This window comes from Sardina pilchardus, chromosome 19 (genome assembly GCF_963854185.1).
Source record: "Sardina pilchardus chromosome 19, fSarPil1.1, whole genome shotgun sequence".
In the NCBI taxonomy this organism is placed as follows: Eukaryota; Metazoa; Chordata; class Actinopteri; order Clupeiformes; family Clupeidae; genus Sardina; species Sardina pilchardus.
In genome coordinates, this window is record NC_085012.1 from 30,914,507 (window position 1) to 30,932,746 (window position 18,240).

General features: G+C 40.5%; 2 protein-coding genes across 2 annotated transcripts in view; both read right to left on the minus strand.

The window, feature by feature from the left end:
• cdk13 (cyclin dependent kinase 13) overlaps positions 1 to 7,472 on the minus strand; it is an 89,700-nt gene extending 82,228 nt beyond the window's left edge. Inside the window, exon 1 of the mRNA XM_062520652.1 lies at positions 5,789 to 7,472. Within this exon, the coding sequence (XP_062376636.1) occupies positions 5,789 to 6,924 (1,136 nt within the window). The 5' untranslated portion in view covers positions 6,925 to 7,472. The remainder of the gene's footprint in view (positions 1 to 5,788) is intronic.
• An 8,332-nt stretch (positions 7,473 to 15,804) lies between these two features.
• The window catches only part of prlh2 (prolactin releasing hormone 2), a 119,233-nt gene continuing 116,797 nt past the window's right edge, over positions 15,805 to 18,240 (minus strand). The window contains exon 4 of the mRNA XM_062520619.1: positions 15,805 to 16,046. Coding sequence (XP_062376603.1) covers positions 15,838 to 16,046 — 209 coding nt within the window. The 3' untranslated portion in view covers positions 15,805 to 15,837. The remainder of the gene's footprint in view (positions 16,047 to 18,240) is intronic.

Genomic DNA, 18,240 nt, shown 5'->3' on the forward strand with positions numbered 1-18,240 from the left:
GTCATTCGGATGTATTTTGAGAAAGTTGGCGCTCACCGTTTTTAGCCAAAACTCGTTAGCCTGGAAGTGACCGGGGCGTGTCCTTTCGCCGCTACAAAACGCTATTTTTATACCTCTTCTACTGTTCCAAACAACACTACACTTACGTGGTAGTGAGTAGAGGTTCCCTAAAGCCAAACCGAAGTATCAGCACGTCTTTATGTGGTCGGATAGAGAGTCCAGAATGAATTTAATCGAGTCCGTACCTTTCCGGAAATGTTAGTAAAGTGTTGTGAAAACGTTGCTAGCTGCAACAGCGACATTTCCGGAAAGGTACTGACTCGATTAAATTCATTCTGGACTCTCTATCCAACCACATAAAGACGTGGGGATACTTCGGTTTGGCTTTAGGGACCCTCTACTCACTACCACGTAAGTGTAGTGTTGTTTGGAACAGTAGAAGAGGTATAAAAATAGCGTTTTGTAGCGGCGAAATGACATGCCCGAGTCACCTCCAGGCTAACGAGTTTTGGCTAAAAACGGTGAGCTCGAACTTTCTCAAAATACATCCGAATGACATGATTTTGGTGTCAACTCAACGTATGTACTCCCAATAGTCCGAAAAATTGATCTAAAGTGCATTTCACTCCGGATTATCCCTTTAACTTCCTTGAAGCCGGGTACTCTGTTGAAATTTAAGACTATTGGATCTGCCCAAAGCTACTCTGGATCTGCCATGACCAATCGATAAAGTTTGGTTGTGACACATCATGCTCAAACTAGCGCACAACCTCAATGTCATCGTTCGCTACACCCTCTGTTCGCTGATTGGACCTGCAAAATTTAGTCAGAGAAAACCAGTGAATATAGTGCAGGCCCAGACGACGTATGCGAAATGAAAATCGAGCGGAATTTCAGTTTCATTCTCACTGAGCTCAATGCAATTCAAACCAGCTAATTAGCTAACAGCTAATAACTGACATAAAGCATGCCAAACTCTTAGTATGGTGAAGGGTATAGTGTTGATGTGGGGTTATTTTAATTCCACGGGCCAAGGGGACTTTATCAGGGTGCATAGTGACCTGGATCCATGAAATAACTGGCCTTTAAAAATAACAATAAAAATCCTCTATGGGAATTTAACATGGGCGTTCCAATACTTATGACCAGGGTATAAAATTAACTTTTTGACCTAGCTGCCAATGGCAGGCAAGGTGTGAATACTTACCGGCCAAAATATATTTTTACCGGCCACAAATATTTTATAATAGTAAAATGGTATGACATTATGTTAATTGTCCATCAATTAATTAATTGTAAGTAGGGAACTATATCAATAACTGTTTTCTGAGGCTGTTAGAAGAAACGTCATTTATCTTCAATCTCATCATACTTTATACACTGATCTATAAAGTATTCTTTATAGATCAGTGACTTTATACAACAATTTGGTTCAATGGAACTATTCATTTGTTTCTGATTGGCCGAGAGACTGTCCTTTGAGTTGAAATATCCCAGCACATTTCAACTCAGACTTTGCATAATAATAAATCACTCGGAGGTGGATTGTAGCTAGTTGGATGGCATGTAGGCTAAGTAAAATAGTGATGTTTAAAAGCTAATGAAGTAGGCTAATGAAGGGTCTTTGAACTAGACCGCACGACCATCCATTTAGAACTAGTAACGGGGGTTTGTGCTGCACGTAATATAAATTTGTGGTGGAAAGAAGTAGTTCTACAAACAAGACAGTTTTAGCGATCAATTATAATGGGAAATTCAGCCGGCCAATGGCGAGTAAGCCTATTTTTTTATCCGCCAAAACATATTTTTACCCGCATTTGGCCAGTGGCGGGTGCTAATTTTAAACCCTGTTTATGACGCCTGTGTTTTAAGGAAAACATTTATTTACAGTATTTACAATACATTATTCATTCAGAAAGAAAATTTATGTCCTTAAAGGGATATTCCGTCATTTTTGGAAATAAGCTCATTTTCCACCTCCCCTCGAGCAAAGCAATCGATATTTACCTTTTCCTAGGGATGCACCGATCCGATATTTGGATCGGATATCGGCCCCGATATGAACAAAATAGCTGGATCGGGGATCGGAAAAAACGGGCCGATCCATGGGCCGATCCGAATTTAATATAGTCTCAAAAAAAGGGTGAGCCATGACGCGCAACCAACCATTTAGCATCGCTGTAGCAGCAGCTCACTGCTGCGGGTTAGAGTGTGCCTCACCTCACTGTGTGCTCCGAGTGTCTAAATTCATGGATGGGATAAATACAGATACCAAATGTATGTCATAGGATCAAAAGAATATCTATACCAACCACCATTTGTCATAGATTAATTACGATCTTCATGCGTTTTGTTGCATTTAGGCAACACGTTTATTGTGTAACAGTCAACACAAAATAGGCTACTCAAACTACATACATTAGCCACGTTTACATGGACAGTTTTTTGTCATTCCGATTAAACTATTCCGATTGAACATTTTTGCGCCGTCTGTTTACATGAGCTACATTCTATTCCGATCAGACGTCTGTAAGCGCTTTAGAATCTTTGATCGGAATAGCCGTTGTTTGCTACTTTTCATTGGGAAGATATTACGGTCAATCCGAATGACCGTATACATGAGCGTTCATTCGGAATAGGAATGGACTACACCACCTCTTCTATTCCGATTACAATTCTGATCGGATCAGGATTTTCATTCCGATTGAGGTGTTTATATGACGATTTTTATTCCGATTGAGCTGTTTTTTCCGTTTCTAATCGGAATAGAAGTGTCCATGTAAACGGGGCTATTGTCATTTTCATCTCATCTGTATAAACTTTTCTTGGTATAAAGACATGCAATTGTTCAAATTGGCTGTTAAAAACTTCTCATTTATTAGACAAAACGTACAACTTCTACCGTTTACCACCATTCAAACTCCGTGTGAACTAATTAGTTTGGGCAAACTGCGGGACCGTACCACTATGAGTAAATAGAGGGGTTTCGCGGGTGACACGATTTTGGCAGGGGTGTTTCAATGTATGTCACTAATATGGGATTTTTATCTGCAAAATAGTTTTTTGTTAGATTTATTATTTAGTAATAACTGTGAACTTGAATTTGAATGCTGTTCCAAGTTGCTGCTGGTGTAGGCTACAACTGTTTATTTTTAATACTAGTAATATAATCAATAATGATGATAATAATAATAATAATAATAATAATGATGATACTAATAATAATACATTACCTTTATATCTAAGTGTTATTTTGTTAGATTTTTTTAGGAAAGTAATGTGTAGTTAGGGAAAGAATGTTTAAGTCAAGCCTGATGCCTTTAGTCTTTTCCACATGGTGAGGTATACAGTTTATTAATTAACAATGGTATCGGATCGGTATCGGATATCGACCGATACGCAGAGCCCAGGCATCGGTATCGGGACTGAAAAAGTCGGATCGGTGCATCCCTACCTTTTCCCCGTTCATCCAGCCATTCTGGGAGTCTGGCGATACAAGTTTTAGCTTCAGCCTAGCATAGATCATTGAATCGGATTAGACCATTAGCTTCTCGCCTGCTAGCATCATGCTTACAAGTGACTAAGGTTTCTGGTAATTTTCCCATTTAAAACGTCTCTTCTCAAGTTAGAAAGTGCAATAAGACCAACTGAAAATGAAACCTGCCGTTTTTTCTAGGCTGATTTGACATGGAACTACACTCTCATCTGGCGTAATAATCAAGGCAAGTTGCAAACGTACCATGGGCGCAGCGATATCTGAAAATAGTCCCCATAGGCAACAAGCAGGAAGTAGTGCATGATATCACTGCGCCCACGGTATGTTTGCAACTTGCCTTGATTACTTCGCCAATTATCTAATCCGATTCAATGATCTATGCTAGGCTGAAGCTAAAACTTGTATCGCCAGACTCACAGAATGGCTGGATGAACGGGGGAAAAGGTAAATATCGATTGTTTTGCTCGAGGGGAGGTGGAAAATTAGCTTATTTCCAAAAATGGCGGAATATCCCTTTAAAGATTGAATATTTCCTCATTGTTTCATTTAAGGCAGGGGTGTCAAATTCATTTTCACCAAGGGCAACATCAGCACAATGGTTGCCCTCAAAGGGCCAGATGTAACTTTTAGCACCAGCAACAAAATCTTTAGCATAGGCATACCTAAAATCGAGAAGTTGAGAAGAGCAAAAGGTATCAGCATGACATGGGTTTTTTTTGGTTGTTATGTTTTGTAAAAACAAATCACTGTCAGTTCCATACAGTTTTACTTTTCAATGAGGGTCAGGAAGAGGTCATGGAGGGTTTTTTTGTTTGTTTTTTTCTCCCATATTTCTGAGTTTTAGATTTGAGTATATTCAACTTAACTGTCATTGCACAAGTGAAATACTAGTAACAAAATGCAGTTTTACATCTACCCAGTGATGCAAACGAGTAGGCTAACTGACACGTCAAAAGTGCATCCATGAAATGTGTCACTACACTGTTCCATACACATAGAAGCGAACGGTCCTGGTGGACGTTTTCTTTGAAGTTTTAAAGTTGAAAGGTGTTGTGTGGATTCTATGTTGTTCGTTTTAAACTGAAAGGGGAATGCAAAGCAACAGGGCGATTACCACAAACGTCTAGCCTACCTCTGCTTGCCTGATCTGAATGCACCTCTGCTCGGTCGGAAGATTTTTTGGATAATAGGACTACACACATGCGAATCTTTCTTTTTCATTTTCCACCCTAAACATGGACAAAATGCTCCATTGAGATCAATATGTTTTGTCCACACCCCTGCAATTTCAGTGATTCAGTGATTTTAGTGGCACCTAGTGGGTACTCTATACAAAACATATCTCTCAATAGATCTCAATGGTGCATTTTGCCCTTGTTCAGGGTGGGAAATGAAAAAGAAAGATTTGCATAAGACAAGTCAAATTGGTGTTTTTAAAAAGAGGTAATGCATATTATAGAATTTTTTTAAAAAAATCTTTGTATTCCCACAAGGTGTTAGGGTGCTCTGAATATGAGATCCAAATGTATTTTTCAAACTTGTGAGGTCTGCTGTTCAGTCCCTGATGGAATTTATTTTCTCGTCATTGCTTTTTCTGAGAGTGTTTCTACTTATCTCAATAAGAAAAAAAACCTCAAGAGCCTATGTTGAGTAAAAATGTGTCTTCTGAAGGCCTAAACAGAGCCCAGTCAAGAACTCCAAAAACATTTTGATCAACTTTGAGGAACTGCTATGACCATGCAGGATCATCCAGACTACTTGTGGTGATTTTACTGCATACTATTCCTATTTATGCACCAGCCTGCACAATTTGAGCCTCCTACAAATTCTAGTTCTTGAGCAATGAGCTTGTGAACTTTGACAAAAAAAAGAGGCAGAACAAATTTGACACCCCCCTCCCCCGTAAAACTGGCTGTTACTTGAAAAGTATTGATCTTGGCACAAAAACATTTTACAGAGTGTCTCCTGGGTAACATAGGCACGCATGGTATTTTTTTCAGATTTTTTTGAGGTGCAAGTGCGTGCGCTCTGGTTGATTTGACGTGGAATGACCCATTAGTCATTCGATTAACATTAGTGCTTGCTGTAACTAGCATAATGCTTACTTGCTCCAACTGATTTAACACAGCAGTTTTACATAGCAAAAAAACCTAAATGTGTGGTGTATCAGAATTTGCTAAATGTAGGCTATTTTACTCACATCACATTTGCCACCCCAATTGTGGCTAATGTAATGGCTATCGGTGTTATAATGGAGACTAGACTATAGAGTAACAGATCATTTTTAATTACCTTTTCCCTGGGCTTGGACTTGAAGACTTTCGGTAGGGACTTCCTGCTCGTCTACAAACACTTGGTCTATAAGGACTAGAGGGTTCTCCTTGCTCAAATGGGCTATGACGGCCATGACTTGGGGATCTCCGCCAACTGTATGGGCTCACAGGGGACCGCTTTCTTTTGTCACATCCGTATGCTCCTGGGGACTTTGCAACGCTGTAGGCACCATACAAATCCACATCTCGACCAGAGTATGCTGAACTGGGGGAATGTCGCTTGTTCCCAAAAACAGGACTTCTCCTTGATATCAACTGGTAGTTAGAGCCTGGAGACTGGTAGCCGAATGAGCAGGACGTCCCATATGAATTTTCTGCCTTAAATGGCAGACTTCTTCCATAGGCCCTAAGTTCTTCACATTCTTCTTTATATGCTTGTGGTGTATCTCTGTGTGAAGAATGAGAATCTTTTTCAGACCTGCTCTTGATTTTGTATCGCTTGGACTCCCTCTTATCCAGTGGCGTTTGTGGCAAACCAAGGGGTGACTTCTGAACATTGTGGTCACTGTTCTTTAAGCTCTCCTTGTTGTTTCTCTTGTCAAGTCTGCCTCCTATATGAACTTTGGAGTCTCTTTCATTGTTAAGTCGATCCTTTCGTCTGTGCTCATTTTCTTGTCTGTGCCTTTCAGCTGGAGTTGGCCTTTGCGGGTCTCTATTTAAATACGATGGGTTAGGCTCTTTCCATTGCCTTCTATCAGGGGAAATAAGGCCGCTACTGTCTACAAAATCGCCATCACTGAGAAGGTCTAATCTACTAGCACCGCGTCTGGGCGAGGGGCTCCCCGAGAAGCGTTCAGACTGAGAGCTCACATCGTCGTACTCCACCAAAGTCCTTAGCTCCCCGTCTCTTTTAAAATAACATCTACGTTCGCTGTTGGGTTCGTCTGGGGTGTGAATGGCCTTTTCTTTGGCATGTTTGTGCCTTTTCCGCCGTGAAGATGACGAACGCCTCTTCTCCCGATGTTTGTTTCTTAAAGTAACAATGTTTACAGGATTAACGTTAACGTCAATGTTACTTCGCCTCGCCTGCCCGGAATTTCTCAGTGCCAAGGGGCTGCGTCCTCGGGCCTCGCGAACAACGTCCGAATTAGGCATTTAAAAAGGACGTTGATGGATAATATCTTGATTATAAGAACTGGTATATTTCAAACGACCGTCTCCAGTGAACAAAACTAATCACATACAGAGAACTGAACTGGCATGCCACTGTTTTCAAGCTAGCAGCTAAACAGATAAGCAGACGCCAGCAGGTTATTCCACCATCTAAGATGTTAACGCTGCGTATCCATCATCATGTTTGTGGTTATAACAAAACTTTAAGAAGTTTGTTGACATACTTATTTCCTTCAGTTTAGTGCCGAGTGACAAACATTATTCCATTGGGTCTTGATTGTCTGCCACCTTGAAACCGTCGCAAACTTAGCTAACGTTGGCTAGCTTAGTGGCTAGCAAGTTAGCCAATGTACTCCAAATGTCTTAATCCCCAACAACGTGGACTGCTTTGGTTTAGTAGTTTTCTGTGCTGTAGTTCTCACATGGATATAATGCGCAAAACAAAATTTCACAAAAGAATTAAAAGAGAGAGGGGGAAAATGTTCGCGGTCTCTGGACTAAAACTTCTAAACGTTTGTCCTCATAGACCAACTCATTAAGTAGGAAGTATCCACAAGCCTGTCATTCCAAGAGTGAATTAACTTCAGCAGATTCAAGTATGGAATCCGTTGTTAGATACCAACGCAAAATTATATTGAACTTATTCCAGCTGCATGTCTGCTTGTGATAGGCGCTGTTTAAAGCATTTTAACAGATGTTTTCACATGTTTTAATTGAACCATCTATGTCACGGGCGCAAAAAGTAATGAAAATTGCGAAGACGTTTAAATTTTCCAGAACAATAGACTCTCGGGCCAAAGACTGTGTAAATCAAAGATTGATTCTTCTCATACTAGCCTATGGATTCTTCTCATGTCTTGGGTAGCCTAATTCTCAAATTCTACGTAGTTGGCATCTTTTTTATTAGGAATTTTTGAATTATTATGGTTTATTTTCTCTCTCTCTAAAATCCCTGATAGGCCTGGCTGTGATGATTTAAATTAAATGGCCTGATAGGCTATACTCTCTCTTTTTTTTTTTTTAGCATTTTTCAGGCAGTCCTGTAACATCACACAACAAAACTGTGTTTTCAACCAACATTACCTTAAAGGGGTATCATAAGTCAAACAACATTACAAAGAAAAGCGTACTCAGACTCAGCTTCAGTCCATAAATAAATATGTATAATAAAGTGGAATAAGAGGGGGGAAGTAGCCTTGAATCACTGTATCTATCTTGAACGCACACTGACATTTCTTAAAGACGTGTAGTCTATGTGGTGCAGGACTATGATAGCAGCACTATCTCAGTAGGCCTATACTAAAGCCTACCTTACATTGACAGACTTTGCAAAGATTTGGAAAAGATTTTTGAAAGACTACCGACTCAGACCCTCTCACATCTAAATGTAGCAGGACTAGGTTCATGCCCCTTTTAGTTTGGCAGTGCCCTTCTGAGTTAGCCTGACTCTCGCCAGACCCTTGTAGTTCCGCCATGCTCCACCAGAGGCGTTTCGCTGAGCTCCACACAAGGGTCTGGACGCGAGGGCAATCCAAACCCCTGCCAGTGCTCAAAAAATGAGCTACCAATCAGGAGCGCCGAAGCGAGTGTTTGATTCAAATAACAATGGCGGCACGCAGCGAGGAGTCTTGTGCTGACATTGGTTTTGCTATTTCAACCGTTTTGTCGAATATATCGAGTATTCATTCTTTAAAAGATTAACAGAGAATAGTTTTGAAGACATTTATTGGTGGCAAGGATGTTTTTACTCTTCTTCCGACCGGGTTTGGCAAGAGCTTGAAGAAGCCTAGCACGTCAGTCAAGATAACAGGCAAGTGGCTTATCAAATCACATGCGAGGATGTTTTACAAGGACCCGCCTTCATAAATACATCTCCTATCGAGAAGTCCCAGATCCTTGTGTGAAGCAGACAGCGAACTACAGGATCTGGCGAAAGTCAGGTTACTTCTGAGTGGCTCTGGGCAATTGGAGGTGAGCCAATCAGTACGTGGGAGCGGCTACAAAGTCTTAGCTTTTATTTTGAAGGCTGACGTGGTAGTTCCCTGGTGGTCAGATGAGTGCAGCAATGCCATTAAGGCAAGAAATAGAGCTTTTAGGAAAGTTAGAGGCTCATTTTCTTTTAATGATTTAATAGAATACAAAAAGGCTCAAGCAGAAGTTAGACAAGTTATTAGAAAGGCTAAGCGAACTCACTGGCAACAATTCTGCAATAATATTGGAAGGAAAACACATATTAGCCAAATTTCGGGTATGATTAGAAGGATGAGTGGTATTAGAAGGGAATTTACATTGCCAGCTATTAAATATAATAATGAAATTATGATAACAAATAAAGATAAGGCGGAGGCTCTGGCTAAAACATTTGTTAAAGTTCATAGCTCTACAAATTTGACACCTGATGCAAGGAAAGGTAGAGAGGCCATAATGAGAGTGCACTCTAACATTTTAATGACAAAGGTTGATTTTGATGGAGTATTGAATGTTTCTTTTTCCTTTTTTGAATTGAAAAGAGCATTGGCAGGAGTAAGAGCAACATCCCCTGGTAAAGATGAGATTTGTTACAAAATGATTGAAAACTTAAGTCCTCTGGCACAGATGGTGATTTTACAGCTATAGCCTAAGGTGTGGGAGTCAGGGTTGCTGCCATCAGCATGGAAACACTCTGTTGTCATTCCAATTGGAAAACCAGGAAAAGACAAAGGTGAAACTACCAGCTATAGACCAATTGCACTAACATCCAACTTATGCAAAATAATGGAGCGTATGGTTACCGACAGGCTAACACACATTTTAGAGAGTAGGAATTTGCTTATTCCTCAACAGAGTGGTTTCCGTAGAGGGAGGTCAACCCTGGATCCTGTGTTATGCCTAGAGGATGAAATTAGGAAAGCTCAGGCCAAAAAGGAGCTGGTAGCTGCTGTCTTTTTTGATGTTGAGAAGGCTTACGACATGTTGTGGAAAGAGGGTCTTCTTATTAAATTAGAGTCTATGGGAATTAGTGGAAGAATGTTCAATTGGATTATGAATTTTTTGAAGGATAGGACTATAGAGGTAAGAGTTGGACTATCCCACTCTAGTGTTTATTCTATAGATAATGGGGTACCTCAAGGGAGTGTATGTAGTCCTATTTTATTTAATATCATGATTAATGAGTTTTTTTCAGAGGTTGATGCCAGTCTTGGGAGATCTATGCAGATGATGGGACACTGTGGGTAAGAGGACGTAATTTAGCATTTGTTGAAAATAAATTACAAGCAGCAATTAGCACTGTTGAGACATGGGGAAACAGGTGGGGTTTTCGATTTTCTGTGGACAAAACACAGGTTATTTGTTTCTCTAAGAAACGCAATAACCCTACATTGTGAGTTAATCTATATGGGCAACCATTAAAGCAGGTTCTAAACATAAGGTTTTTAGGAGTGTGGATGGATCATAAATTGACTTTTAATGATCATATTCAGAAAGTTGTCACCAAATGCAAGAAGGCAGTGAATGTGATGAGATGCCTGGTAGGAAGTGACTGGGGTGCTAGTATGAAATCCCTAAAACAGATTTATACTGCCATAGTCAGGTCAACAATGGATTATGCATGCACTGTTTTTAGTTCTGCTGCAAAATCTCACCTTCAAAAACTTGATCTGGTTCAAGCACAAGCCCTCCGATTATGCTGCGGTGCAGTTAAAACGTCCCCAATCCCAGCTCTTCAGGTGGAGGCTGGGGAGATGCCTTTAAACCTGAGACGCATTCAGCTTGCCATGGTGTATTGGGTAAATCTGCAGGGGCATAATCAGAATCACCCAACCAAACCTGTGTTGAACTCTTGCTGGGAACATGGAAGAAAACAATTTAACAGTTTTGGATGGGTGGGAAATAGCCAAGCAGAGGAATTGGGACTGTCAAACTTAGATATCAGCTGTACAGTAGCATTACCTACTATTCCACCTTGGGTATTTCCTTTACCAGTTGTGGATTTTGAAATTAAGAACATGTCCAAACACTGCAGGGAATATGGTGGGATGAATGATCTGGTGCAACAGTACTTAGGTCTCAAATATAGCAATAATAGCCAGATATTCACTGACGGATCAAAAGATCCAGACACAGGAAAAACGGGAGCAGCAATGTACATACCACATTTTCAGAAGTCAGTAGGTAAAAGAACATCAGATCATTTAGTGGTGTACACTGTTGAACTTTTAGCAATTTTAATGGCACTCACATGGATAGAAGAGGTTGGGTCTAATCAATATATTATCTGTTCAGATTCTATGGCATCATTAAGTATTGACAACTGCAAATCTGTCTGTAGACCAGACTTAATTTTTGAGATCTTTCACAGTTTGTATAGACTACATAATCGCAATATAATTCAGGGTTGCCAACTTCGGGTGATTGGCTGGAGTGAGATTTTGAAGGGGGGGGGGGGGGTTGCATTTGGCGTATTTGAGGGCCACGCAAAAAAAATAAAATGGGTGCCGAAGATATCAGCACAATCTTTAAGTGCAGGCCCCTTGCCAGACACACGGGGCCCATAGCCTGTGGGTCACTATTTACAAGACTGCTGCTAGATTCCTTCAAATTATTTCCATCGTGCAATAGGCTGCACGTCATCATCAACAGGAACTCACATGATGGCCTACTCATATCAAAGTCATTTTTTCGCATTTCTGCAGCATTGTTTCATGTGTGATATCCCTAACAGATATAGAGCTGTTCTGTCACGTAGAATAATTAGACTAATAATTTATAAGAAATGAAATAACAAAAAATCATAAGCTACAGCTGTTGCCTATTTTGCCCCTTCCTGTTTCGTGTTGGAGCGAGGTCACTCACTATTGGTTTTTAATGTTCACGTCACTATTGGCATGAGCCACGACTGAAAAGACTTCCGATAATATCAATATTGTCGTAACGGCAAAACTAGAAAAAGACTGCCTCCGACAGATTTAAAACCGCTCAAATTGGTACCTTACACTAAACGATTTAAGGCTGGCTTACATTGCACAATTTTGGTCTGTTTTAACAGTCGGCGACTACATTTCCAAAATCGGAAACCTACTAGAATCTCGGCGCGCTCCCGTCATCTAAATCGTTTAGTGTAAGGTGCCAATCTTAGCGGTTTTAAGTCCGTCGGAGTCAGTCATTTTCTAGTTTTGCCGTTACGACAATATCAAACATGTTTGATATTATCGGCAGTCTTTTCAGTCGTGGCTCATGCAAATAGTGACGTGAACATTAAAAACCAATAGTGACCTTGGTCGAACACAAAACAGGAAGGGGCAAAATAGGCGACAGCTGTAGCCTATATTATACTTTGATATGAGTAGGCTATCATGTGAGTTACGGTTGATGACGTGTAGCCTATTGCAAGATGGAAATAATTTGAAGGAATCGAGCAGCAGTCTTGTAAATAGTGACCCACAGTCTTTGCAAAATCCTAATCTGAGACTGGCCTGTGACTAAAAACTCAATGAATTGTCTTTAGATGTGAGAGGGTCTGAGACTGTAGTCATTCAAAAATCTTTTCCAAATCTTTGCAAAGTCTGTCAATGTAAGGTAGGCTTTAGTTGACGGGAGCGCGCAGCGATTCCAGTAGGCTACAACTCCCATGATTTTCTCCCGATTTTGGAAATGTAGTCGCCGACTGTTAAAACAGATCAAAATCGTACAATGTAAGCCAGCCTTAACTTGAAATATGCCATTAACGTATTATGTAGGCTAGCCTATTAATGTTTGGGATTTATCAAAGTATACCCATCAGCTAACTATATCCACTAGGCCTACAGCTAACTAGCACACATTGCATTTCCTGTATGATGAAACTAATCAGTCGCAGTCTTCAGGTGTGATTTTGGCATGAGGTCGATACCCCCTGTGCATCGGAAACTCCAGCTCTGCAGCTCCAGCTGTCACCTCGGGAAGGCTTCAAATTGTGCTCAATGCATCTGCGACCCACTGTTTGTTTATTTTTGAGAAGCTGTTATAAATGTGTAACCACATTTATTTCACGACTGAATTTCAAAAACCAGGCGCAATGCAATATATCCAAAACATGTAGTGCAAGCCTTCCTGCAATGTTCAAATAGACCAGATTAACCTATTTCACTTCTTCTTTTTTTCAGTAGGCCTATATTTTGGGGGGCTTTTTATGCCTTTAATGGCAGAGTGACAGGAAGTGAATAGGAGAGAGAGCAGGACCACAGGATGGGAATCAAACTCGGGTTGCTGGCATATGGTGCAGGTGCTAGAGAAAATAAAAGTAAAAAAGAAGGATTTCAAGTGTGCGAACTTTTTTTCCATTTTTATGATTTACCCTTGTTCTGCACCTTGACCTGGGATGTGCACATACTTTTCCACAATAACAATATATGGTGCAGGTGTCCCAGCCAGTTGCATGTCTGTATGCCCGTTTCCCAAACCACATTTGCTGATACAGAATTCTGCTGACAGAAAATTAGGTTACATTTTGCATAGTGTCCTGTCCCTGTCCAGCATCATGCGCAGCCTCAAGCCGAATGCTCATTTGTCCTCCTTTTTGGAGTTGCACTGGGTCTAAAGAGCCCCACTCTCTTTGTTGGAACGCAGCATAGCATTTTTCAAACGATGGACCCCCACACACTGAGGACGGCTTGACGCCAAAACACGTTTGTTTTTTAGGCATGGTGCTACAATAAAGAATAGTATGATAATGAACGAGTGAGTGTGGTTCTTTTGCATATTGCTGTCGGTGCATTCCCTCTATATTGTATCAGAGTTATGTTTACACTTTGTCCCAAAAGACAAATATTTAGATAATTTATTGTTGCACTTAGGGAGATCCCGAGAGCAATTCTTCTTTAGTGTTGCTTAGGCAGAAAATTACAGTAGCCAATATGTCGACTAACAATTATGATGCAACTCTGAACATATACCAAATAGACTTTATTCCCCAATAGGCCATTTGAACTGTCATCAACAAATGAAAAAGGAAAGAAATGAAAAGAAAATATTGTTTTGGAAGTCCACAATCAAAACTAGAAAAGCACTCAGAGAGCGCAAACCTCCGCCAAGCAAAAACATAACTGCCCCCTGGATCCAGACGGTGATACAGATCACTCCCAAAATTTAATCGTGTCTTCCTCGGGTCATTTCAGACCTTCCCTGAATTTTTTTTTGAAATCATCCTTAACTTTGAGTTATCTTGCAAACAAACAAACAAAAAGACAGACAAACAAACCCTGATGAAAACATAACCTGGCGATGGTAATAATTGTTTATAGACAGTATCAATCCTCAAACAAGTTATTTATAGTCATCATAATAATAATAATTACTGTAAATCCTCGAAAAAGTCATTCATATAGGCCTAGTATTATTATTGTAGACTAAATACCTGTATTCCACATTTTCAATGGATTGTCACCTGTTTCGTAATGCCTTTTGCTTTAGTGGACCTGTTTTACACCAGGTTTAAGACGCTGAAGGATTTGTGCATGTGTCAAAGTTGAATAAATAAAAAGAAAAAATAACTTATTTGATTCCCTTGGATATCAACGAGATATTCAGTGTCTAGCTGAAATATAACAGAACACGCTGTTACACTGATGCTCCACCGTGGTATTCAAATGAGAAATGTACCATATACCCCAAAACTCTTCCTGTTCAGAGACCTTGGTAGCCTGGATGCCAGACCGAAGTTTAGCCCCGCCTACATTCTTTTTCTGCAGGGAACTTCGGTCTGGCACTGCTCCGTTCAGCTGCTACTATTCGAGATACAGAGCTGTTCGGACCAATCACATTGTCAGGGCGGGCTTTACGTGATGATTGACAGATGAACAGCAGTGAGGTTCACGGCTGCATGCGTCCTCGTTCGACGAGTTGAGTGTGAGACCGTGTTGGCTTAGGTTGATTTTGATTGCAACAGAAACGCTATGGCTATGATTGCATAATTTGTTCATGCAGTTTGGCCTTTCGTTTATCTTAGCTATTGAAACGGAGGTTTTATCACGGATTCACACAACTATTTCTGAACACTTAGACCAACGTGGATATGTGGGAAAACTTCAGTTTCACTTTCACCAAGTTAAAACAGCATGTTTGGGTGATGTTGTTCCCGTTTGTTTAAAAATGTCTGTTTGCTCGTTGGGTTAACGACACACTTCCCCAGCTGTTAGTTGCATACAGTTTGAAGGAATTATTTTTAAAAACAAGGGAGGATGTTTTCCATATAGCCTACCCTGCTACATATTTCATTGTCTTAGATTTCGCAGATACTGACAGCCAATAACTTGTTCTGTTTGGTTTGAGCTATCCAATGAGTGCAGAGCTATCCCCCCTGCCCTGTATCAGTTGAATCACGCCCCATAATCGCAGCTGAATGGAGCAGTTTCAGACTCATATTCTGACAAGAATTGAGTATGACGTCGTCAGGCTAAGACCTTGGTGCCTAAACTGCAAAAATTAGGATTTGATCAAATAGGCCAAATATTCCAGCATAGGGTACCAAACCATGGCCAGCCAAAAGCCTAGCATTTAGGCAATAACCTTTAAATAAAGTTAGTGTCTTATGCAATCACATGAAATTAACACAAAGGTTCATATTTCCTATAACAACATTTCTCTACACCGCAGACCATAACATTATCATAGCCTAATAGCCTGTTAAACATACATCTTTTAATATTTCAGTCCAAAGTGTAGGCTAATCACATACCCTAGTAAATGTGTAGATGGGACTTTCCTACCCTAGGCTTTAGTGAGATGAAAGTAGATACGCATGAAAACATAATTGATCTATTTATTTATTCAACAATATTTTCTCATTTTCTATCCAACATATAAAGCATAAAATGTAAATATTCAGCCTAGAGAGGAAAAAACATTGAACATAATTGGGAAATTCAATTTTAAAACTTTTCAATAGGGGTGTTGCAACCACTCCGGTTCTTCTTGAGCTAGGGTGTGGCGAAGGTCTTCCTTTTCTCTGAGAGCGGTGAGCAGAAGCTCCAAGGAACTCAGCACCGGACGTAGTCCACCAACATTCCCACTGTCCGTTACACGTTTACCAAAACGTCCGATCGGTCTTACCCCACGTCCCACATACCAAAAAGGGTCAATTTCTGGACCTGCGAACAAAAATATCATGCTCAGCCCTGAAATAGAAATGTGTTGTATGTGTTACATGGCTGTAGCCTAATATTGAATAGAAATCCAATACACTTTTTTAATGGAAATTCAGTGAATAACTTCTGAGGTTTCTCATAGCTGTTGGTGTGTAAGGAAACGACATTGTGTGTGTACGTCAGTGTCTGCCTGCAGCAATATTGGCCAGAGGGTTCAAATAAGCATGGTGTGCTAGGTGCCAGTGATAATCATGATGATAGTGTCTGTAATTGACATGGTACAGACAGCAGGGCTAGTAAAAAGGGTTCTGGAGAACTACAAAGTCACCCGCAATAGGAACTGATTTGACCAGGCTACTTTATTGTATAGTAACATAGGGATTGTGGTAATACTAATAGTTCACTATTGTTGGTTTACATGTGACTGTGGTCCTGTTTGTTTGTTATGTAGGAGAAATTACAAAAAACAAAGTAAAACTGCTCAAATGTGTTCAACAATCAGTATTTACTAAAAGGTGCATAATTTGACGTTATTGCCATCCTGTGACGTCATAATATGCAAATTAGATGAGTAAATTGACCCCCTTCATAAACTTTAGTTCATACTCAATGATTTTCACATTTACAGTAGGACTTTATCTCTGACCACTTTCAAGCCATGGCCTTTTTAAATTTTTATGCAAAAATCCAAAAAAACCTGGGCGGTTAGAGGGTTAAAGGACAGACTCCCCTGTTGGGCTCATTCTTGCTACTCCAAACCCTGCAAGTAAGCACCGATAATTGGTACTGTGGCTAAGGTGGGTACCAGGCTTGTGCAAAATTCAGAATTGATTGAGAATGACTCCTAAATTCCAATTCAATTCTTGAGTTTGAATTGAATTTGAATTGAAGTCAAATACAGGATTCAGAATTACAATTCATATACATAATTTAAGGGTAGTGTTTAACAATGAAGTTTCACAAAATATGTCAGATATGATCGCGACAAACACACAACTTATAATTGAAAACAGTAATCAAAGTGACCTTCCCAAAATTGAATGTATGTGAGATTCAACACATTCCTCCTGTTATGTGACTGGAATTGTTTTGAATTGCCATGAATTGAATTTCCACTTCCTGTCATTCCAATTCAAATTCAAATTCAACTTCCTGTGGGGTGGGGCCAATTCAATTCAAATTCCAATTCATGAATTGAATGGAGGCCAATTCTAAAATGTGCACAAGCCTAGTGGGTACATGGTAGGTTCTAATCCCGTATGCAGTAAGCATGCTTTTGTTTATGACTACATGCAGTGAAACGTGGAAAAACCCTACTAAATAAGGCCGTGGAACAATTATTTAAACTGATGTCGTGTTCCTAACACTGTGTCCTAACTGCAAGCGACGCGACCGAATGCGTGCGACAAAATCAGTTCCATCGCTGTATTTTCAATTGGAATGTCCTGACTGAATGCGATGCGACCGAACGCGACAAGTTGCTTTGCTACGCGACTTCTTCAACCCTGTTTTGTCGCACTGTCCGTTTCTATTTTAGTCGCGCCGCGTCGCCTTGACATTAACTTTTTCACAACGTAACAAAGGTTCATTAAAGAATGTTAACGGATACAATGTGGACACAAACTATCCGGCGCAACGCGACAGTCACGCAGTCGCTTACAATTAGGACATGGTGTAATGGTCTCTCGATGTAAAGTAAATATAAATATTTAGGGTCAAACGTATTGTTGTGTGTCATAGGCCTTCTCTTACGCAAAAGTGACATGGAGAGATAGCGCTGGTGATCAACTAGCATGACATGACATACACGTGGGGTCACGCTGTCTCCTAGCCTGGCACGCCCTCCCAGTGACGTAACGCCTTCCGGCTTTTGCTGTCGCTGGTCTGGTCAACTGCTAATCGGGAAGGATTCGAGTTCCCGAAATCTGCGGAACTGCCCCCTTTGGTCGAGAACCAATCAACTTTGAGCAGCTCCAACGGCTCTGGGTAGAGGCGCGTTCAAGGCAGAGGAAAGAGTGTTGTTATTGGTTTAAACTCGGCAAACCGCTTTCTGACATCTACCAGTAGCAAATCGAGGCACTTAAAGGAGGCGGGTCAACCAGCGCTTGGAGAAACCGTGTTAGCGCAGGCTGTTGGTCAGACTTAAGTCTCGCAGAGCCTTTGAAAGTCGATGGTAATCAGGCTAGCTGTCTCCCCT